This window comes from Phyllostomus discolor, chromosome 4 (genome assembly GCF_004126475.2).
Source record: "Phyllostomus discolor isolate MPI-MPIP mPhyDis1 chromosome 4, mPhyDis1.pri.v3, whole genome shotgun sequence".
Classification (NCBI taxonomy): Eukaryota; Metazoa; Chordata; class Mammalia; order Chiroptera; family Phyllostomidae; genus Phyllostomus; species Phyllostomus discolor.
This window is the reverse complement of record NC_040906.2, coordinates 62838959-62862327: the sequence shown is the minus strand read 5'-3', so window position 1 is coordinate 62862327 and position 23369 is coordinate 62838959. Positions and strand designations below refer to the sequence as shown.

General features: G+C 39.7%; 1 protein-coding gene across 11 annotated transcripts in view; it reads left to right on the top strand.

Moving 5' to 3' along the window:
* Positions 1-23369, top strand: part of PKP4 (plakophilin 4) — a 255291-nt gene that overhangs the window by 207294 nt on the left and 24628 nt on the right. For all 11 annotated transcript variants that reach the window (XM_028509729.2, XM_028509727.2, XM_036023444.1 and 8 more), the window contains 2 exons: positions 2542-2674; positions 3789-4002. In XM_028509729.2, coding sequence (XP_028365530.1) covers positions 2542-2674; positions 3789-4002 — 347 coding nt within the window. The remainder of the gene's footprint in view (positions 1-2541; positions 2675-3788; positions 4003-23369) is intronic.

Sequence of the window (23369 nt, the reverse complement as noted above, 5' to 3'; positions counted from 1 at the left end):
TCAGGGTCTGAAAACAGTGTTCTCATGCATTTAGAAGTCCATTGTGCCACAGGGTCCTCATACATTTAGTCTGGTTTCATAGTTAGTTATGGTAGAAGGGTAAAATTCAGTACATTACTCCACCATGCCTTAGGTTTCAGTGAAGCAAATCCTGGCAGGCATTGATGCCATCTAGCCAGACCATGAACTGATGGCAGTCTTTCTAGGGTAAATTTCCACTGAAAATCAAGGCTGGCCTTGATGCCAACCAAGTCTAACTGCCTATCTCTAGCTGGAGCCTACTCTTTCTATTGGCTGGCCCTTGTGGCACCCAGAAATGCCAGTAAATCTGGGCTACCCCTGTGCCATTTAGAAGGGACAAAAATGTGTATTTGTAATAATTTTAAGTCCTCAAGGAAAGATCAAATCACATTCCTTGCACTTTGTTAATTACAGCATAGATTTATATAATGGTCTTAGATAGATTTTCATCAGAAATAGTTAACATAGTTGCAGTGCATGAAAGGACATCTATTATTGCAGAAAATGCCCCTATTTATAATCATTTTTCAGGGGTGATGAACATTAATAAAATGTCTGTATCATAATTTGAAGTATATGAAACATTTTAATATACATCATCACAATTTAATTATCACAGCCAAAGAAAAAGGTAGAAATGGTAGTTTTATTGCTTCTGTTTTCTAAATGGTGAATTTGAAGCTCCAAATAATTAGCTGGTTTTCAAAATCACATAGTAAACGAAGGACCTGGGACTTCAGCATAGACAATCTAACTCTAAATTCTGTTCTTTTTCTGATGGGTTATCCTGCCTCTCAGCATTTGTGGTATTCTTAGTGTCTATTAATGACACGATCATCCAGTCTGTCCCCAAACCAGATATCTCTGCTGACTTCAGTTTTCAGAAGATATCTGGGTGCTGTACAGAGAGTGGATCAGTGGGGAAGGGGTAGCATTTGAAGGAGAGAGAACTTATAGGAGCCTGTTAGAGTGGTCCCAGCTTGATGGGCAGAATGGGTGGGTTTGGCTTATATTAAATATTTTGGAGATAGTCAGCAGAGTCAGCTGATGGATTGAATAACAAGGATAAGGAAAAGAGAAAAATCAAGGAGGGCTGTATTTTGTTTCAGGCAAATATGTGAATGGTGGATAGTCTCCTTATTACCAGTTTTTTCTGATTCTAGTACATTCTCTACTTAGCCATAGAGTTATCCTCCTTATAAATGTGGCCATGTCCCATTCTATTACTCTTCTGCTTCAAAACATGCATTAGTTTTCTATTCCTTATGGAGAGACAGGATTGGCCAAAGTTTACAGTTGTGAGTATGCAAAACAGCTTATTCTTGCATTATTAATTATTGTATTCTTTTTCATATGAACAACTGTAAAACTATATATGCTTAGTTTGATTGTATACTTGTTATACAAAAATAGGGTAGCAAGAAATATACAAGAAATCTGAAGTCAGATTGCCTGAGTTCAAATGTTGCCCTGCTGTTAGCTAGCTGGGTGACTTGAGAAAAGTTGCTTAGCCTTTCTGTCTCAATCTCCAAATCTATAAGAATCAATGAATTAATATGGATAAAATGCTTAGAATAGTGCCTGGCACAGAATACGTACTCGTGAAATTTTAAGTGCTATTTAATAATAATCCAGTTCTTTAGGGGGAAGATGTGCACGTACATATGTGCACATTTACACACATGTTTAAAAATTAAAGACCAGCAGGACCCAGTCAGGTAATTCAGTTACGTGAAGCATTGTCTCAGACACCAAAAGGTGTGGGTTCGATTCCCAGTCGAGGCATATACCTAGGTTGCCATTTCTATCCCTGGTCAAGCCCCAGTTGGGGCACATACAGGAGGTAACCAATTGATCTTTCTCTCTCTCTTTCTCTAAAATCAATTTAAAAAACATATTAATCCTCTGGTAAGGATTTAAAAAAAAAGAAAAAAAAGACCAGCAGGAAGCATCAGCAGTCTTTTTTTGTCTGCATATTTGTGATAAAAAAATTTTAAAATAATTTTCTATGTTTACTGCTTATAATCAAGAGCAACCATAAACATGATGTTTCTTGAAAATCATGAGGCCCACAACTTTTGCAGTTTCTGGGCTGACATCAGATCTGTGTATTCGCGGCAGCCCTTCCCTTTAGCCACGTGACAGCTCTCCTAGCTAAAGTACACTTGTTTACCTGAGTTTACCTTAGCCTGCACCTACAAGTTTCTTACATAGGTATAAAGGCATAGAATTAGAATCAAGATGAGGAAAAAGAAAATGAAAAAGTTATTCACGTTAAGAACTTCTTTGTTCCTTTGAATCTTTGTGCATCTGTGCATCATGAGTTCTTTAAGATCATAAGCATCTGGACTCTGTGTGTGTTCATCAGGGGAAGAAATTATTTATATATGTGTGTATTTTAGGATTTTTGTAACTTCCAATTCTGGTCTCAGCTGAGCTTTTTTCTTATGCCAAATGTTTCATTCAATGTATTGTTAAAACATGGGCCTTCATTTTTGAAGCCGTCTGTTTCTCATACAGGGAGTTTGCCTGGCGTGATCCTGAGTTGCCTGAAGTGATTCACATGCTGCAGCACCAGTTCCCCTCAGTCCAGGCAAATGCAGCAGCCTACCTACAGCACCTGTGCTTCGGCGACAACAAAGTGAAGATGGAGGTACAGGACCCCAGTGCCTTTCCATTTGGCAGTCACATGATTGTGCACTTAAATTATCAGATGCCCTTTAAGAAGGATATTTTGATATCATATTCATTTACTACTTAGCTCTGTATTTCATTATTTCTCAAGGAAAGCTAGGATGAGTATATTTCTTGGAGTGCTTTTAGCATTTTCAAATTATGTGTCCACTCATTAGGTTATTTGTAAAAATAGAAACCATAAAGCAAAAATCAATTTAATTTGCATTTTTAAAGTATTTTACAAAAATTTGTTGCATAAAAATTATAGTATGTTTGAAATGAGTGAGCTCATGTATTTTATGAGATTCTGGTGAAGATTAAAGCCAACATCCAATTAAGTAAAGTTGCAGAGAATTTATTTATAACCATTACTAATACTGAACATATAGGAATATTTTATTTCACATTTTTAAGTTTTTTGGCATTTACAGAAACACAGTGAGCCATTGGTTATTGGCTAGTGTCCTATACTATACAGATTCTTTCTTTTAACATTTTAGGCCATTTTCCCCCTGAAATTTTATATAGAATTTAAGTGTTTCTCATCAATTTAATATGCAAAACAAAATGTCAGCTATAGACCAAAGGTGGATGCAGTTAAAAAAAAACCCTAGAAATATAGAAATATGCATATAGCATAACAATGAATTGATAAGTGGAAATAATTTTAGAGAAAGTAGCTTAGAGAAACAATTCTAGAAACTGAATGACTTTGGTCAAAAGTCCTTTTCTGTTTGATCTCCAACCCTACATACAGCCTTGTTGTGCTTGAGTATTTGTTCATTCCATGTGGGAGTAGAAGTAAATCCCTGTGTGTGTTCCAAGGGTCAGAGTAGGACCATGCTGCCTACATGTGACATTCATCCACCTTGGTCTTCCTTCCCTTTTCTAAGCTATAAACCCAGGAAAAGAGCTTCATCTTGGATATTGTCCTTAAAATTTATAAAAGATGTGTTATATAGAATGAAAAGTAACCTTTGGAAATGATCTGGAATTGTCCACTTCCCATGATCTTTTTATAACAGACTTTAGTTTTATCACTGCTGAATCACATGTCACTTAGGCCTGGTACTTAATATTTTTCATTCCAGGTATGTAGGTTAGGGGGGATCAAGCATCTGGTTGACCTTTTGGACCACAGAGTTTTGGAAGTTCAGAAGAATGCTTGTGGTGCCCTCCGAAATCTGGTTTTTGGCAAGTCTACAGATGAAAATAAAATAGCAATGAAGAATGTTGGTGGCATACCTGCCTTGTTGAGACTGTTGAGAAAATCTATTGATGCAGAAGTAAGGGAGCTTGTTACAGGTGGGTAAAGAATGTGATCTTGTCTCGGAGGAAATGTTGAAAACTGTCTAGACTATGTCCCTTGATGGTACATTGTAAAGGAGTTGGAAGTTCTAGGTAGGAGATGGTGCAGTGCTCACACTGTGATGGAGGCTGAGTGTCATTTGATCTAATGATTCCGAAGCCATTTGCAGTGCTACTAAGATCAATTATACTTACTGATGCAGAAGTGTCAGCTGGCAGATGTCTTATTCATAGACGGCTGGATGCCATTCTTATTATGTCTTCCATAGTAAATCGGCTTGTTTTAAGTAGACTGGCTCTCCCTTGTTATGAAAATAAAACACACTTAATGGACTATCTACCTTCTACTTCAGCTCAGCCCATGTCTGAATGCCTGTTAGTGTCTCGGGCTCTTTCCTAGGACCTACGGATGCAAAGATGACTAAAACTCAGTCCCTGCTCTCAGGTAGCACTCAGGCTCAGGAGAAACACAAGAGCTCTGGGAGTATCAGTGAAAAATGGGAAGTATGAGGAATCATTAAATGTTGTGTTGGGAGCACAGAGAATCAATGGGTAGAGAAGTTGCCTGGTTGATGTGAAGCTAAAGTTGTCCTAAAGGATGAGGAGGCTCTCGCTGGGTAAATGGGGAGGTATTTCCAGTCATAAGTAGAGGCTCAGAGCCAGCATGGGATGAATACAGGGTCAGAGACACTAGTCAGAAGAGGACACTGAAGGAAGACCAAACCAGGGAGAAATGCAGTCCTGGTTTGAGGAACTTACATGAGGAACTTGTGCCCTGCATGCAGTGGGAGTGGTGCTAGGGCATGGCATAGCCAGGTTGGGTTTTAAATGTATTCTTCCAGCAGGCGGCGGAGTGGACGATTGATTGAAAGGAGATTAGCTGGACATCTGAGAGGACTATGAGGATGTCAGCCATCTAAAGATAACACTCAAGCTCTGTGAATAATAGAAAGAAGAAGTGGGCAATGGAGAAGAGGGAATAATTAGAGAAATATTCATAGTCAAGGAATGGTGGTCTGGGGTAGAGAGTGAGAGACCAGAAAGAACTGAGTGATTTGTCCAAGGAGCTGGACATTGTGACACCATCGGGTAGGATGAAAAGTGCCTGAGGTCAAGATGAAAGAATGATTCTGCCAGAGGGCAAATATATGACAGCATTATTGCTGATAGACAATTGGGAAATAAAGAGTATTCATTGGTAGGTAAATTAATAAATGACAGTACATTCACACAGTGAAAGGATATACAAGGATGAAAATAAGTGCATTAGAGCTATCTGTAGTAACATAGGTAAATACCTAGAAGCATTTGCACATTAAGTGCAGTATGATACTATTTTTACAATTTTTAAATATGCAGGTTGAGGCTTTAAACTATTTCTTCGTATATGCACATATATTGAAATTTTTTATTAGTATAATAGATTCATGATAGTGGCTATCTGGGGTGTATGGTATGAAGAAACTGGGATTGGGGGGTATAATCCAGTTCTGTTTCTTTAAAAGAAAAATAATTTGAAACAAGACAGTGTTAATATTTAACAAAGCTGAATGGTGAATAACTGGGTGTTTTATGATTGCTGTGCTATTTTTCATGCTTGAAATATTTAATTTAAATATTTTAACAACTTTTTTTTTCCCAAAAATTAATCCCTTCCCCACTGGCTTCCACTGTGAAATTGGAGCGGCAGGTTCTGTCAGATATAATTCAGTAACACTTGGGAATGTAGCAAACTATCATGAATCTAATATTAAAGGGAAGCAACTTTCCTTTTTTTAAATTTATTTTTAAAAATATATTTTATTGATTATGCTATTACAGTTGTCCCATTCCCATCCTCCTTTATTCTCCTCTACCCTGTACTCCCCTCCCACCACATTCCCCTCCCCTTAGTTCATGTCCATGGTCATGCATGTAAGTTCTTTGGCCTCTACATTTCCCATACTATTCTTACCCTCCCCCTGTCTATTTTGTACCTACCATTTATGCTTCTTATTCCCTGTACCTTTTCCCCCATTCCTCCCCCTACCCTGCTGATAACCCTTCATGTGATCTCCATTTCTGTGATTCTGTTCCTATTCTAGTTATTTGCTTAGATTGTTTTAGTTTAGGGGGTTTTTTAGGTTCAGTTTTTTGATAGTTGTGAGATTGTTGTCCTTTTATTGTTCATACTTTTAATCATCTTCTTTTTTTTTTTTTTTTTGATAAATCCCTTTAGCATTTCATATAATAAGGGTTTGGTGATGATGAACTCCTTTAACTTGATCTTATCTTGGAAGCACTTTATCCTGCCCTTCATTCTAAATGATAGCTTTTCTGGATAGAGTCATTTGAGATGTAAGTCCTTGCCTTTCATGACTTTGAGTACTTCTTTCCAGCCCCTTCTTGCTTGCAAGGTTTCTTCTGAGAAATCAATTGATAGTCTTATGAAAACGCCTTTGTACGTAACTCTCTCCTTTCCTCTTGCTGCATTTAAGATTCTCCCCTTATGTTTAATCTCAGGTAATGTAATTATTATGTGCCTTGGTGTGCTCCTCCTTGGGTCCAATTTATTTAGGACTCTCTAGGTTTCCTGGACTTTCTGGAAGTCTATTTCCTTTGCCACATTGAGGAAGTTTTCCTTTATTACTTGTTCAAATAAGTTTTCAGTATCTTGTTCTTCCTCTTCTCCTTCTGGCATCTCTATGATTCAGATGTTGGAACATTTAAAAATGTCCCAGAGGTTCCTAAGCCTCTCCTCATTTTTTTCAATTTTTGTTTCTTCATTCAGTTCTGGTTGAATGTTTCTTTCTTCCTTCTGGTCCAAACCATGGATGTGAGTCCCAGTTTCCTTCCCATCACAGTTGATTCCTTGTACATTTTCTTTATTTCCCTTTTCATAGCCTTCATTTTTCCTCTATTTTGCGACCATATTCAACTATTTGTATGAGCATCCTGATTACCAGTGTTTTGAACTCTGCATCTGATAGGTTAGCTTTCTCTTCATTACATAGTTCTATTTTTGGAGTTTGAGCTGTTCTTTCATTTGGACCATATTTTTTTTGTCTCAGTCCACCTATTAAGTAATTGGGGTGGAGCCACCAATGTGGCTGCATTGTGGTGCTCTATGTCGGGGAGGGGTCCAAGAGGGAACAATGCTGCCTGCTTGGCTCTCTGTTGGCTTTTGGTCACTTCCTCTGCTACCCACAAGCAAATTGGACCCTTCTGGTGCTGATTCCCAGGTGGGTTGTTTTGTGTGCATTCTATGACCCTGTGGGTCTCTCCAACGAACTCTCTGTGAGGCTGGGAGTTTCATCTGCCACTGCAACCCCTGCAGATTTTTACAGCCAGAGATTTTGAGGCTTTCTTTTTCCACACAAGAACCCTGGGTTATGCAGCTTGTCTCACTGCCCAATTCTTCCTCCCAGTTTATCTGCATGCAAATGTGGGTCCGCCTGCTCTGCCAGCTGCTACCTCACCCATCTGGTCCTCCAGCTACTGCCTTGCCGCACATCCTCTCTGGCCTGGCTGCCCATCTCTGCCTCTCCAACTTTCTCATAAAATATTAGTGTTCAAAATATAGTACCTTGTACTCCAAATAAACTTTGAGACTATGTATTCATATATTTTATCTATGTTATGTAGAATATATTTTTATGTATAATCTTTAGACTCTGGATTGGACTGCCTACCTTAATATAGTTTGAATGTTTATGTTTTGCATTTATCTTTTTCTTTTTCTTTTTTTGTTTTGTCTTTTTATAATGAATTTTTTAATCTATTTTATTGATTATGCTATTACAGTTGTCCCATTTTCCCCCCTTTACTCCCCTCCACCCTGTGAACCCTCTCCCACCCATATCCCCCCCCTTTAGTCATGTCCACGTGTCATACTTATGAGTTCTTTAGCTTCTACATTTCCCGTACTATCCTTGCCCTCCCCCTATCTATTTTCAACCCACAATCTATGCTACTTATTCTCTGTACCTTTTCTCCCTCTCTCCTCCTCCCACTCCCCTGTTGCTAACCCTCCATGTGATCTCCATTTCTGTGGTTCTGTTCCTGTTCTAGTTGTTTGCTTAGTTTCTTTTGGTCTTGCTTTAGGTGTGATTGTTAATAATTGTGAGTCTGCTGTCATTTTACTATACATGTTTTTTCTTTATCTTCATTTCTTAGGTAAGTCCCTTTAACATTTCATAAAATAAGGGCTTGGTGATGATGAACTCCTTTAACTTGACCTTATCTGAGAAGCACTTTATCTACCCTTCCATTCTAAATGAAAGCTTTGCTGGATAGAGTAATCTTGGATGTAGGTCCTTGTCTTTCATGACTTGGGATATTTCTTTCCAGCCCCTTCTTGCCTGTAAGGTCTCTTTTGAGAAATCAGCTGGCAGTCTGATGGGAACTCCTTTGTAGGTGACTGTCCCCTTATCTCTTGCTGCTTCTAGGATTCTCTCCTTCATTTTTACCTTGGCTAATGTAATTATGATGTGCCTTGGTGTGTTTCTTCTTGGGTCCAACTTCTTTGGGGCTCTCTGCACTTCCTGGATTTCCTGGAAGTCTATTTCCTTTGCCAGAATGGGGAAGTTCTCCTTTATTATTTGATCAAATTCATGCTCAATCTGTTGCTTTTCCTCTTCCCCTTCTGGTACCCCTATAATTCAAATGTTGGAACGTTGAAAGATGTCCTGGAGGTTCCTAAGCTTCTCCTCATTTTTTTGAATTCTTATTTCTTCATTCTTTCCTGTTTGTTTGTTGTTGTTGTTGTTGTTGTTGTTTTCTTCCTTCTGGTCCGCTCTATTGTTTTGAGTCACAGTTTCCTTCCCATTAGTGTTGGTTCTCCGTGCATCTTCCTTCGTCTCTTTTATGGTAACCTGCATTCTTTCATGTAATTTGTGCCCAAAATCAACCAATTCTGTGAGCTTCCTGATCACCAGTGTTTTGAACTGTGCATCTGATAGGTTAGCTATTTCTTGGTCGCTCAAAAGGATGAGTTCTGGGGCACTGATTTGTTCCTCTATTGGAGCCATCTCTCTCTCTCTCTCTCTCTCTCTCTCTCTCTTTTTTTTTTTTTTTTGGTCCGGTCACTTCTGTTATGGTGAGGGGCTGAGCCTTAGGTGTTCACCGGGGCTGGGCACCCCAGTCACTAGATTGTGACATTGTATGTGGGGGTGGGGGCAGGGGCAGGAGGGAAGAATGGCAGCAGCCCCACTCTCCTGGGATCTCAGTCTTTTCCCTGGGGTCCTGGGCTGCGCTCCGCCCTGGTCCACAATCACAGCCTCACTGGGTCCGCCAGTTGCTACTTGCGTACTCAGGGTCCACCTGCTGTGCCTCGGCTGGCTTACGCGCTCCCGGTTGCCTTAGGCGCCCAGCTCTCCCCGCAGTGGCACTCCGAGCACTGCGACCCGCACTCGTCTCCACCCCTCCTACTGGTCTGGATAAAGGGGTCTATTTCAACTTCTTGGCTGTCCAACTTCCATTCAGATAAATTCTCTGTCAGTTCTGGGTGTTATTCTGCCTCTAAATTGTTGTCCTAATCTTGGTTGTGCATGGAGGTACGGTGCGTCCACCTATGCCTCCATCTTGCTGGAAGATCCCTGAATGTTTATGTTTTAACACAACTAAATTACATACTGATTTATTAGTATGTACTCTCTGTTTCTAAAGTACTTTGAGACATCTCACCCTCTCACACCAAAATATAGATTACTGTATTTACACATGCATACATATGTGTGTATATAAAATGAAAATTAGTGGAAGCTAAGTAGAATTAAGAATATCCATCCTAGAAGTCAACATAATCCCTGTGACAATACCTGCAAAGTTAACCTGTGCTCCCTGTTAGGGAAGCATAGAGAAGACAGTGCTATTGTGGTCACTGAGTGCCTTCTTTCAATTTTTGGTGTTTCTTTCCCATCACTTTCAACTTGCTGTGTAGTCTTCTCTTAGTAACACACCTGTGCAGCCGAAAAGGCTGAAGAATGATGCCTGGGATCCCTGGCAGTGATCCGGGGAGACCACTTGGTTTTAGAGGCATAGCTTCATGCTCATGGTGATTCTCTTTTGATTAATTAGACAGGTTAATCATGACTTCATCCTTATATTCTTAATCTTCAGCTTTTTTCTCTTTTTCTGTCGTTATTTCTCATAGTAAGTCTGTTAGAGTTTCGTTTCTGAGGTTTTTTTCCTTGGGAGGAACTGCTGCAGTGACTTTGGAGCTGAGCTCTAGCAAAATGTGAGATGTAGTGGTAAACAAGAAGAAAAGTATATGAAGAGTTTGGTGATTTCTTTTTCATTTGAGAATAAATCAAATTTATTTGAAGTACAGCCAGACTTCACTATTAAGGGCTTTTATGTACTAATTTACCTAGTTTATACTCTGGATGTGAGTATAAATAAAATCTAAATCTAATTTAGATTCTTCCCTCCATATTTTATCCTTTCTGTGTGGCTACAGTACCAGTTGCTAAGCACAGATGTTTTAAGACATGGACCCTACCTAGCCTTGAAAGGAGGGTATTAATGTTTCCTAATTCCAAAAGAGTTATTTCCCTGAATAGATTGTATCATTTCCAGTGTAAAACTAGCAACAACCTCCTGCTTCTTTTTTACAAATAGCTGCCAATAGCTTTTAGGCTTTAAGAAGTATTTTTTGGCCATACTCGTAGGGTAGGGGAAATTATAAATAGCTTTTTAACTAGATACTTTTACCCCTAATAATTCAGTCTGATATGTGAACTGATTGCTTATGAAATGTTGTCTTCAAAAAGTAGTCTTTACTTTGGAATGAGTGTGGTCAGTGTGTAAATACTCAATTGCCACATGTTAAGGAACAGGACTTCAGAAGTGAGTTCTGGTTCAAAGGGCTAAATGTCAGCCAAATTTAACTGGTATTAAACATCATGTAGCTAATATGAAACTACGAAGTCACAATTAAATCTAGCATAGTTGCATATATCTGTGTTTTGTATACGTACACTTATTTGCCAAGATTAATGGAGATCAGAAAAATTATTCACATTTCTCAGTCCCAAAATTGAGTGTTATCAACCTTAATATTCAGTAATATTTTAAGAGTGACTAATCCCTGATATGTTTTAAAGCATGACCTTAAAAGATCCTTGAGCTCTTTCATTAACTCTTCCTCAAGCCTATCTTTAAATTGTAGAATCACAGGGTTGGATGGGAACCTCAGAATTCATTTTTCCCAATTAGCCATGGGTCCCCCGTACAGCTTTCACACGAAGTCACTGCCCGTCACGTGCTTGGACCCACAGGGCCAAGGAGGTCAACACTTCATGGAATTAAGTCAGAGCAGCAGGGTTATTCAAAAGCAATAAGGAGACATTAAATATGACTTGAGAAGGCCAGGGAGATGAGCCCTCAGAAGCTCATTTTGCTAGCAATAGTTCTACAGGAGAAGACCTGTTAGCCCCAAATCCAGCCTCCTATCTCTCTCCCAAATAGAAAAGTAGGTCCCCATCTGAACCATCTTCATTAAAGTGTATCTGTTTCAAAATGGATAGAAGGGTGCTGTGTGACCATGTTGCCCCGTGTTCCCTACCAGCTACCCATCTCTATAAAATCCCCTTTGAACATTACCCTTCCAATGTCACTGATCTTCCAGAGTCACCTACAAATTACTATGGCCCTGGCCAGCCTTATATGATACTCGGACTTTGTAGGTGCAGCCTAAGAGTTCTTCAGTGCAAATCACACTTACCTTGGGATAATGAACTGATAAAGCACAACGAACTGATGTGTTCAAAATGTAATTATTTGAAGAAATTACTATCCCATTGAAGCTAAGTGTTCTATTATCCTTAACATCAGGTAATTCTACCTAGTTATTAATTCAGTGCCTTTTTTCTTAATCCCCTTTGTTTCAGTTTGGCATTTTAATGTACTTAAATGAAGAAATTTTAGCTATTTTTTTAAAGATACCTTTCCTTTGCTTTAAACTTAATAACTGTCCAGGGCTTTCATTTTTGGCCACATCTTTGTGCAGGGAAATAAAAGACAGTTGGGCTGTCATTGTTAATTAAAATAGTTCTCCAACATGTAATAAGATTCTTGTGTTTTTTTCATTGTGTTGACCATTGTCTAGGTTGAAGCCTAATGAATTTATTTTAGTAATTTCTGATATACATAGGTGCTTCAAGTAAGGTTGCTTTCTTTAAAAAAGAAAGAGAGAAAGAGAAAGGAAGGAAGGGAGGGAGGGAGGAAGGAAGGGAGGAAGGAAGGAAGGAAGGAAGGAAGGAAGGAAGGAAAAAAGAAAGAGAACAAAGGCATCTGAAAGCTAGATGACGTGTGGCTTTCCTATTGGCTTATAAGATGAATGTCTGCTGGGCTACAAACTATGGATGGTAAGTAGGAAAGCAGAAAAGAACTCATTTGTTCTTGACTGAACAAAAGAATTCATTTGTTCAAGGTAATTAAATAGTGTTCCTATGTTAGAAAATATGAGTTTCAAGTTTTTGAGCAACTTAAAAGCATCATTTTTAAGACTATAGAAATTGAAGATATTGCACAGAATCTGGAGACCCACCTTTTAATGCACCAGGTGTCCCCGAACTATCACATGTCTATTACCTTCATTATCACTGGTGTCAAAATACCAAAAGTAGCCTTCGTTTTTTAATAATAATAGATTTTGTTTCAGTGACAGCTCTATTCACATTTCTTTCAATTTAGCAAGAGATTATTCATCCATATGGCTAAGTAAAATATTTCTGCACATCCCTTTTTAAATTTTTGGATGCCAGCAATGCATTCTAGACACTATACAGAGCATGAAATGAGGCATTTTCTCTTCCTGGTTGTGGGCTTCATATTTCTAATTAGACAATAAATTCATAAGAAAATAATAGTCATGCACTAAGGAACAGTAGGTGGGCCAGGCTAAAGGTCAACAGACAGCAGGACATTTCATAAAGAGCTGGAGCTCAGTGTACATGCATTTAGCTTTTTGGACTGTTACATGCCATTTCAGGATGAAATAATTTACTAAACATGACTCCTTGGCCTAATTGATAATGCCTTTGGAAGGGTTGTTTATTCTCTGGTTCAGAGAGGAGTTGGCCTGTTAGTTTCTCTCCTGCTTTTTGTGGGTCACTAGAGCTGTCAGGACCTGCATGGGTAGTTTTCACAAATTAGGTAACATCCCTCTCACATCCCTCTCACTTCCTAGCCCAAGTCAGTAGGATATTTACCACTTGGCCCACTTTGTAAACTAATAGCAAGAGAAATGTGTGCTCTTATTTACTGAATATTTCAAACCATCAAAAAAATTGACAAGAAATAAAATGACAAAAATTTAATAGTAACTAGAAAAATAGTTTATTATAAATGGGATAACTCTTAATTCACAGTCACAGAACTTTGAACTGGAAAGGACCATAAATAAATCCTCTGTTCTACCTCCATACTACCCATACCTAAGATGAGACACTGGGGTCCAGGGAGATTGAGTTCCGAAGGCTGGGTTCCTGGCATGCAGGCAGGAGCTCTTCCTTTCCTGCCGCCGTCTCTAACCGCCCTGGCCCAACCACAGCCACCAAGAAGTGCTGAGCGGGCACAGAATCTAGGTGCAACTGCCCGTTGTCAAGCGTTGTTTCCCTTGTTCTTTTCAACTCTCACCAAAAAGGTAAAAGGAAAAAATGCCCCACAGCATTTCCTTTACTCTCTGAATTTTACCCAGGAATGTAGAAAAGTGTTGTTTCGGTTGGCCACTAACACAGTGACAGCAGACTAGTGATCAGGTATGATCAAAGTTTCAGGTTGCTTAGAAAGCACATGAAATGTGATTTTACAGTCTTGTGACTAGTGCAAGATTTATAGTCTGAGTATAAAAGGATTCAAACTTATAAGTGGAGAATGGCTGTCTGTGTGTTGGCTTCCAAATGCTGAGCAAAATGAGGCAGCCAAGGGTGGAGACGGGCACAGAGGCCCTGCGGAACTCAGGTGGTCAGCCGTCGGTCAGAGTAGATTTTCTCAGCACAAGAATAGTCCCGTAATGGCACGCTCCCTCAGTAGACAAGAAAGCCAATAAATACAAGATGTGGGCACCTGACAAAAATCTAAAAAGGTGCTCAAGAAACCCTAATTCAGGTCCTTCAGGTTCATTGCAGATTCTTAGTTTGTCTGATTTCCCAAGGCTTGGGACTGGAAGCACTTTTGTCTCTAAGGTTCTGCAGGTACCAAACAACTAGGTTAAAGATTAGTGCAATTACAAGTGAATAGGCACATTCCTAGAACAGGTAAAAGTCAGCTGTGGAACATGCAACTTCAGTGACTTGGTCTCTGTAAATGTCTAACAGTATAAATGACTTTCTTCTGTGTCCTCAAGAACAACCTGGGAGGCCTGGTGGCTGCCCTCTGTGCTACTTCTGCATCAAACCAATCTTCTCAGAGAATTTCCCCTCCTGTGACCTCTTCACTTTTACAAACTCTCCCTAACAGACAGAACCGTACTTTATGTGCCTGACGGGCAATCTAAGTATTTTGGAACTGTAAGCTCATTTATTTTCTGTGGAAATGCCTTTTTAGGGCATGTAGTGCTACAGTATATCATTAATGCTCTCAGTCTACCCATGAAGTTGGAAAATTACCTGGAATAAGGAAGAGTATGTTGAAATGCAAATGTGTGTCCATAAGGAAATCTCTGCAAATTGATAGATCTTTTCAAAGATGCTGTGATCCACCTTTGTACCTGAAAAATCACAAAAGCACAGGCTAATCCTTATTTATATTCTTTAAAGACTCTAAAGATCTATTACTCATGTCCTTTAACTGAGGAAAAATTTAAACAGCAGGGGTAACCCCCTTCAAATGGAGTATGTAGGCTGGGGCCCCACTGGGTGTAGCGTTCGAGGCCAGCACAGGTCTTCACTTCCAGACACCCAGCCCCTGGGAAGCTTCCTTCCCGCAGGTCACCTAAGGATCCACTCGCTACGTCTTCTGAAACTAGAGATAGTGACCCATATGACCACAGCTGGGACTGAGTTAGCTCTCCCATGCCTGACATGGAATATGCATTAGCTGTGTGCAGGAAATATCTGGGAGTGACCAGGTGAACAAAGTGAGGTCCACTGGGCTGGGCTGTCCTCCGCCAAGGAGGCTGGCTACACCAGCCAGCAGGGGATGCAGCGAGCCGGCCTGTCCTGACAGCAGGGGCAGGAAGAAAAAAGCCTGACATGTCTGTGAGCCAGGACCAGGCCTGTACATTTGCTTCTGTGAGGGTCACTGTGCAAGTTTCAGGAACCTCTGCTAAGAGGGTAGCATCTTAGGACCCTGGGAATGATTATACACCACGGTGACTTGTTTCCCTCAGAATGTATCCACAGCTAGGCTTTCCTATCACTGAACACAATACTTTGTCTCACTCTCATAATAACTGCTTTCCCATTACTTCAATTCCATTTCAGTTTCATTATTTGTTCACAGAATTCCAGTACTGGTGGAAAGCTTGAGTGGTTTGCCTGAAGCCACAAAGGCCAGGCATTTTTTATTGCACCACTCTCTCCCCACTCCTCCTTGATTGCTTCATTCCTGTTCTAGCACCATATTCTCACACATGCTGAACACTTGGCTCATCTTTGACTCCACCCTTAGCTTGCATCAGGCTCCAGTTCTCCTAGCAAGTACTCATCCTCATTCTCTGCCTTCCCACCCCTTCCTCCCTCCTTCAGGTCCTCATCATATTCCCCCTAAACTGCTGTGTGGGACATAGGCTCTGCCGCTGCTGCTCCATCAGCCTCACTGTCATCCCTGGAACAACACCTGTCATTCCACTCTTCCCCACCTATCAGTCAACCCTGCATCCCCTGTGCTCACCTTCTAGGCCAGTTCACTGCCTCAAGGCTCCCCTACTCATGCTCCTCCCCCAGGGCTGGTCCACCTGGAAGGTCCTCCCTGCTTATGCCTAGCCTCTGCCCTTCACACTCCAGACCAGATGTGGTAGTCTCCATTTCTACCAGACAGAGGTTTCCGTGCTCAGAAAAACATCCAGGAAGAGGCAGCCTAGTGTCAGGGAATAAATAAGTGTGAGCCATAATCAGATCCACATGTTTCCTTGCAGCTTTGTGGCCCCAGGCAAATCACCTCTCCCAGTACCAGCTTCCCGGTGAGAAACAGTCCCTGCTGCTTCGTGTCTTTTGCAGACGGATGTGGAGTGCCTGGCACAAACGATGCAAGAGCTGTACTGTTGCTTTTCCTGTGTTCAAGTGCTTTGTCCCTGGTGCCTTGTGTTAACTGTGACAAGGCCTTCCAAGGACTCTTCCAAGAACCCTATGTTTCTCCCTTAGAGTCAGTGGGCATAAAATGAATAGCATCCCTACCAGCACTTTCCAATTGAAGTATAATGCAGGAGGCATAATTCTGAACTTCCTAGTAACCACATCAAAGAAACAGGTGTTATTTTGTTAATGATGTAATTTTTTAATCCAATAATTTTAAATTACTTTATAAGCAATATAAAAATTATTGAGATGTTCTACAATCTTTTGTGTGTACCAGGTCTTTATACTCAGCACATCTCAATTTGGACTAGCCACATTTCAGTTGTTCAGCAGCCACATGTGGCCAACAGCTACTATATTGCATAGTGCAGAGCTGGACTGTCCTAGGAAAAATTTATCTAAGAGGCATGAGGTGCATGGCTTTAACAGACAGGGGTGCAGGTGGCCATATTGTGACAGCATGTAGTTGCCGTACTATCTTGACATTACTTGCTTCCCAAAAAAAGTCTCAGAAGTTTATAAAAACCACACTGGAGTTAGGGAAGAGCTTCAGAGAAATGGCAAAGATTTTGCCATTTCTACAGAGAGAAGAAATGGAAAAATTTTCTAGATCCTGGATTTCAGCCAGGGACTTCTGGGGAATACATTGGAGGCAGGTGCTAGGATCAGGCAGGGCCCTCGGTTCAAAGGCCTGCAGTCTTGCTTTGTTATCCACAGACTCTGAGTTTACAAGATGCGCAGACACCTTGACCCTCAGGTGCAATCTGCAGCCTTGAAGTCTTACACTTAGTCTGATATTTCTACCCCCATTTATCAAGGATGTTACAGGGTTGGGTGTCCATGGCCCCAGTCTGTTCCAAAGAGCCCATAGATGAACAGTTGCCAGGAGGCATGATGCATCTACCGGGAAGTATCCCTGACCCCAAGGAGCTGAACATAGTTATGATGGTGACGTGTCGTGATGCTCACTCTCTGCCAGGAACAGTGAGGACAAGACCTATTCATCTGTTCTCTGAATACATACTCTCCACATCCCTAAGCCTGGGGTCTTTTAACTGACCTCACAGACATCGTGTGAAGAGCATGACTGAAACAGGAATGTCAAGAACAGACACTGAGAACTAGGGTAACTTATGGAAGAAAATGCAGGGGTATGTCCAGTGGTGATATTTGAAGAGCACTAAGGATTTGGGTTATTTTATTTTTATTTTTGCAATGTCGATGAACACTTGGGGGGGGGGGGGGTTATAATTAGGAAACAAGGAATGAATGTAGCCCTGTGTAAAAATTAATGGTTTTTGATTTATATCAGAAGAGAAGTAGTTGTATAGGGTGTTAAGTATGTGTCCTTCCAGAGAAATCACATTTCCAAATGTTCTTTGTTTGGTTTTTAATGTCCTTTGAGAAACACATTTTTAAAATCATGCTATTATTTTAATTAATCAGTAAAATCCATTTCTAATTTGACTATAAAATTATCAGTTGGCTTTTAGAATAAGCCATAAAGCTAGGTTTAAACATGAGCTCTTTGAAAATTCTGCAGTGTAGGATTTATGTGAAATGGTATTTTAATTACTTTATTCATTCTTTGTGGGAAAAATGAACTTTCATCTCATGGCAGTATTTCATTGTGATTATTGGTTACTTTTGTGATTAGTGTATACTTTTTCCTGTGGTAGAGAATAAGTAGCATTTGCTCAAACAATATACGTAAAGCTTCCTAATATTTTCTAAATTAGTTCGTATGTGTATATTCTTAGTCCTCACAACAAACATCCAATTGCTTTAAATTAAATAAAAACCTCAAGCGTTCTAAAACCAAATATAGTTTATTTGTAACTTTCTCTTTGGGAACCAGGAGATAGTGGAGTGTGCTGCAAACTATTTTTTAAGCAAATTTTGCGTTAGGATGTTGGAGCTAGAGTTTTATCATGTTAATGAAAAAGGCTAATCCTGCAGCTCTGTATTTTCTCATCAGTCCTGCTACATCTGGGAGTTGGTGTATTTTCTATTCATTACGTACTGCTCTAGCAACCTTCTTCCTGACCCATTAAATGAAGCCCTAGACAGACTAAGTGGAGAGAACATTGTTTTATTACTACTTTAGTGAGGTGGAGTGCACACAGGTATTATTAGCTGGGCTTAAGAATGGTGCTTTTTACTTCGAGTTGAAAAGCCAAATTAATCACTCCATAGCTAAAGCTTTTAAGTTTAATTGAACCTTCTTCATTCAATATTGGTTGATCAAAACAAGTTGTTTTGGCTTTCCATAACCTTATTTTTGAAATGGAAAATGAGGAAGAAAACCCACTATCTGGAGACTTGTTTTGATGTTTGAAATGGCCAGTTAAATCCATACCAAATGTTGTCGCTCCTTGTGTTACACAGTAAAGTGCAGGATTGGTGTTGTTATAACAGTGCAGATGATAAAGCTACCTTTGTGTGTGTCCCTTGAATGCCACAGACCTAGTAAAAATAGAATCTCCCCTTTTTTTCTCTGGTCAAGAATAATTTCGAAATTTTTTGAAGTTGCAGAAATGAAAACCTGTATATTTATACTGTAAGACTGGCTTTATAGTCAATAAGTCAACTCAGTTGACCAAAAGGGAGCATAGTCAGCTTATCTAAGATGGGTGTTTTTTTTCTCTTTCTTTTCTTTTTTAAATTGTGGTTGAACTACAGTTGTCCCAATTTCCTGCCCCCTCATTGCTCTCCCTGCCCCACCCTGTTGTCCATGCCCATGGGTCATTTATACTTGTTCTCTAACTAGTCCCTTCCCCTTCTTTCTTCCCTTATCCCCCTCTCCACTCCACTCTGGTCCCTGTCAGTCTTTTTCTTGTTTCCATGCCTGTGGTTCTATTTTGCTTGTTGTTTGTTTTGTTCATTAGATTCCACTTACAGGTGAAATCATATAGTATTTGTTTTTTTACCATCTGGCTTATTTCATTTAGCATAATGCTCTCCAGTTCCATCCATGCTGTCATGAAGGGGAGGAGTTCCTTCTTTCTTTTTGCTGCATAGTATTCCATTATGTAAATGTACCACAGTTTTTTAATGTACTCATTTACTGATGGGCACTTAGGCTGTTTCCAGCACTTGACTATTGTAAATTGTGCTGCTATGAACTTTGGGGTGCATAGGTTCTTTTGAATTGGTGTTTCAGGATTCTTAGGGTATAATCCCAGCAGTGGAATAGCTGAGTCAAAAGGCAGTTCCATTTTTAGTTTTCTGAGGAAATTCCATACTGTTTTCCACAGTGGCTGCACCAACAGTGTACTAGGGCTCCCTTTTCTCCATATCCTCTCTAACATTTGTTCGTTGATTTGTTAATGATGGCCATTCTGACTGGTGTGAAGTGGTATCTCACTGTGGTTTTAATTTGCATCTCTCTGATGGCTAGTGATGTTGAGCATGTTTTCATATGTGTCTGGGCCCTCTGTATATCCTCCTTGGAGAAGTGGCTGTTCAGGTCTTTTGCCCAGTTTTTAAATGGATTGTTTGTCTTCCTGGCATTGAGTCTTACGACTTCTTTATATATTTTGGAGACCAAACCCTTGTCCGAGGTATCATTGGCAAATATGTTTTCCCATACAGTTGGTTCACTTTTTATTTTTATGATGTTTTCTTTAGCCATGCAGAAGCTTTTTAGTTTGAAATAGTCCCATTTGTTTATTTTTTCCTTTGTTTCCCTTGCCCTAGAGGATGTATCAGCAAAAATATTGCTGTGTGTGGGATATCTGAAATTTTACTGCCTATGATTTCCTCTAGGACTTTTATGGTGTTGTGGCTTATGTTTAAGTCTTTTATCCATTTTGAGTTTATTCTGGTATATGGTTTAAGTTGGTGGTCTAGTTTCATTTTTTTGCATGTGCAATGCCAGATCTCCCAGCACCATTATGCTTCTGTCCCTTTTTTCAAATATTAATTGACCATAGAAACATGGGTTTATTTCTGGGCTCTCTATTCTCCTCCATTGAGCTATGCGTCTATTCTTGTGCCAGTACCAGACTGTTTTGATTATAGCAGCCTTGTAGTATAGTTTGATATCAGGTATTGTGATCCCTCCTACTTGTTCTTCTTTCTCTGATTGCCACAGCTACTTAGGGTCATTTGGTTCCATATAAATTTTTGAAATACTTGTTCTAACTCTGTGAAATATGTCATTGGTATTTTAATAGGGATTGCATTGAATCTGTAGATTGCTTTGCGGGTAGCATGGACATTTTAATGATGTTAATTCTTCCAGTCCATAAACATGGTACATGCTTTCATTTGTTTGTACCTGCCTTAATTTCTTTCTTCAGTGTTCCATAGTTTCCTGAGTACAAGTATTTTGCCTCCTTGGTTAAGTTTATTCCTAGGTACCTTATTTTTCTTGTTGCTGTAGTAAGTAGGATTTCTCCCCAATTTCTGTTTCTGATAGTTCATTGTTAGTGTACAAAAATGCCTTCAATTTCTGAATATTGACTTTGTGTTCCACTATTTTGCCAAATTCACTTATTATGTCGAGTATTTTTTGGTGGAACCTATAGGATTTACATATTTTTAATAATTTAACATTTTGCAATTAGACAACACTGCTCCTTTCTGTTTGCAGTGGAGGAATAAGAATTCTGGCATGTTGTTTTCAGGACATAGAGCAGCAATGGGATTCTTCTATCCCCATAGCTAGAATAGTAGTTTCAACCACCATCTGTTTGGTCTTCAAGTGAAAAGCAGGCATAACTATGCTGGCAAATTTCTTTACAGATCCAGAATATTGTTCTAACCCTTTCCCCATAGTTATAGGCCATAAAGACACTCCTTAATACTGAGCCTTAAGAAAAGGCATGAAAGGGAGGTAACACTGAAGCACTAAAGTCTGATCATCAAGGAAATAAAAGGGCAATCCAGAAACAAATAGGAGCTTTAAGTTGGATTGATCAACAAATATTTTTGAGTTCCTATTATGTTTCTTACATATGTGTAACAAGATGATGATAGAATTTTATTCCTCAACATATTTGCTAATAAAATGTAAATTAAAATTAAATCTAGAAACACAAATGTTCATCATCCTTTAAAATATCAACATGTAAAATTTCAAGCATACAAAATAATTAAATGGGAAATTAATTGATTTTGTGCAGCTTGGCTCTTTAAGGTATTATGTGTAAAGCACACAATTCCTGGGACAGGGTAACACCACAGTTACTCTTCTCTTTCATGTTACTCTTCTTTGTATTGATTTATGTACGTTGACCTGTTCATTCCGATGTAGACTTAAAGGCAATAGTAAATTGTAAGATGATCTGTATAGGAGTGGGCAAAAGTAGATTTACAGTTGTTTGTATGCAAAAAGACATGCATGTTATGGTTATTACAATAAATAAATAATAATAATACAAGAATAAACTCTGTCTCAGGTACTCACAACTATAAAGCTACTTTGTCCCACCCTATAATTCCACTGGTCACTTTAAATGCCTAGTAAGAAAAATAAAAAGCAGTATAAAATTCCAGTATCTACACAGAAAATCAAGGAAATTTGCAGATCTGGGAAGTATCCTCTTACCAAAAGTAGGTCTCAGCAGTAGCCAGGAGTAGAGTTAGGAACCATGGAAAACAAGCTTTGCTGCCAACCATCAAAGAACTCTGCCTCAACTCCAAGATCCAGTGTGCTAAAGAAACTCCCTCTTCCCTCTTCTTAGTCACGTTTTCACCTAAGGTTTGTGACCCACACTGTTTAATTTTCTCTAGAAAACTATCTAATTTTACACATGTAGCCTATATTATGATGGGCATTGCTTTCCATAAACCTTGTCTTACTATTAATTTTGCTGGGATGAATTTATTCTGTGTGTTAGAAACCCTAGTTTTTCCCATATGTGACGAATTTTGCAGTGAGGAATTTTAAAAGCTTTGACAAAAATAATTTGCTCCTGTGGCATTAAGAATCACATGTTATAAAATTGTCCTCAGAGATGATTATGAAATGACCCTTCCACACCAATGGGCTCTGAGCCACTGCCACCCCTGTGGCTGGCTCATGCTCCAGCAGGTCCCATTGGTGCCCTGGGATGAGTGTAGTTGGCCTTGTTAGCAGGAAGTATTAAAGCCTTATTCAGGATACCATTCAATGCTTCGTTCCATTCTTTCTTCTTTTTTGTTTTTGGGTTTTTTTTTGGGGGGGGGGGTGTTTTTGTTTTTGTGCTCTCACCAGAGGACATGCTCCCTGACTTTAAAGAGAAGGGAAGGGTAGGAGAGAGAAAGGGAGAGAAACATCAATGTGGGAAACAAACATTGATCAGTTGCCTCTTGCATGTACCCTGACCAGAAATTAAACCCACACCTTTTGGTTTACCAGACGACATTGCAACAAAGTGAGCCATTCTGGCCAGGGCCCATTTTTTTTTTCTGTGTTGTCTACCACCTTTTGTTATTTGGGTCAGGACAGACCTCCAGAGACTCATACTTAGCTCCTAGGTTCCTTCTGTGGTCACTAGTCCTCGAATACATTTCCACTAAGACAGTGCTTTTCAAATGCCTTTGGGCACAAAGCCCTTTTTCAAACAAACACACACTGAAGCCCAGTTTGAGGATAGATACGTATGGAGCCACAGTTAATAATATAAGCAATGAACGCCCTAGCTGGCGTAGCTCAGTGGATTGAGCGCGGGATGCGAACCAGTGTTGCAGGTTTGATTCCCAATGGAGTACATGCCTGGGTTACAGGCCATGACCCCCAGCAACCACACATTGATGTTTCTCTCTCTCTCTCTCTTTCTCCCTCCCTTCCCTCTCTGAAAATAAATAAAATAAAATAATAAAGTAAAATATATATATTATATATATATATATGCAATGATCTGTCATGGCAGAAAGAATAAGCTTTCAGAGACAAACCAAGGTTTTTAGAACTGCCTGAATCTCCCTCCCTGTCCAGGCCTGACTGGATGGGCTGCTGCTGAGGCCGAGGTCCTGAAAAGCTGGGGTTGTATTGGATGCCCTGCCCCAGCGGAAGGGTACAAGCAGAGAAAGGTTCAAGTCCTTAGGGAACAAGGAAAAGCCAGTCACCAAGGTGCAGACGTCAAAGCCAAGTGAAAAAGGAAAGGAACAGGCACAGTGTGGAGAACATAGCACTCAGACACCTTCCCAGATTGG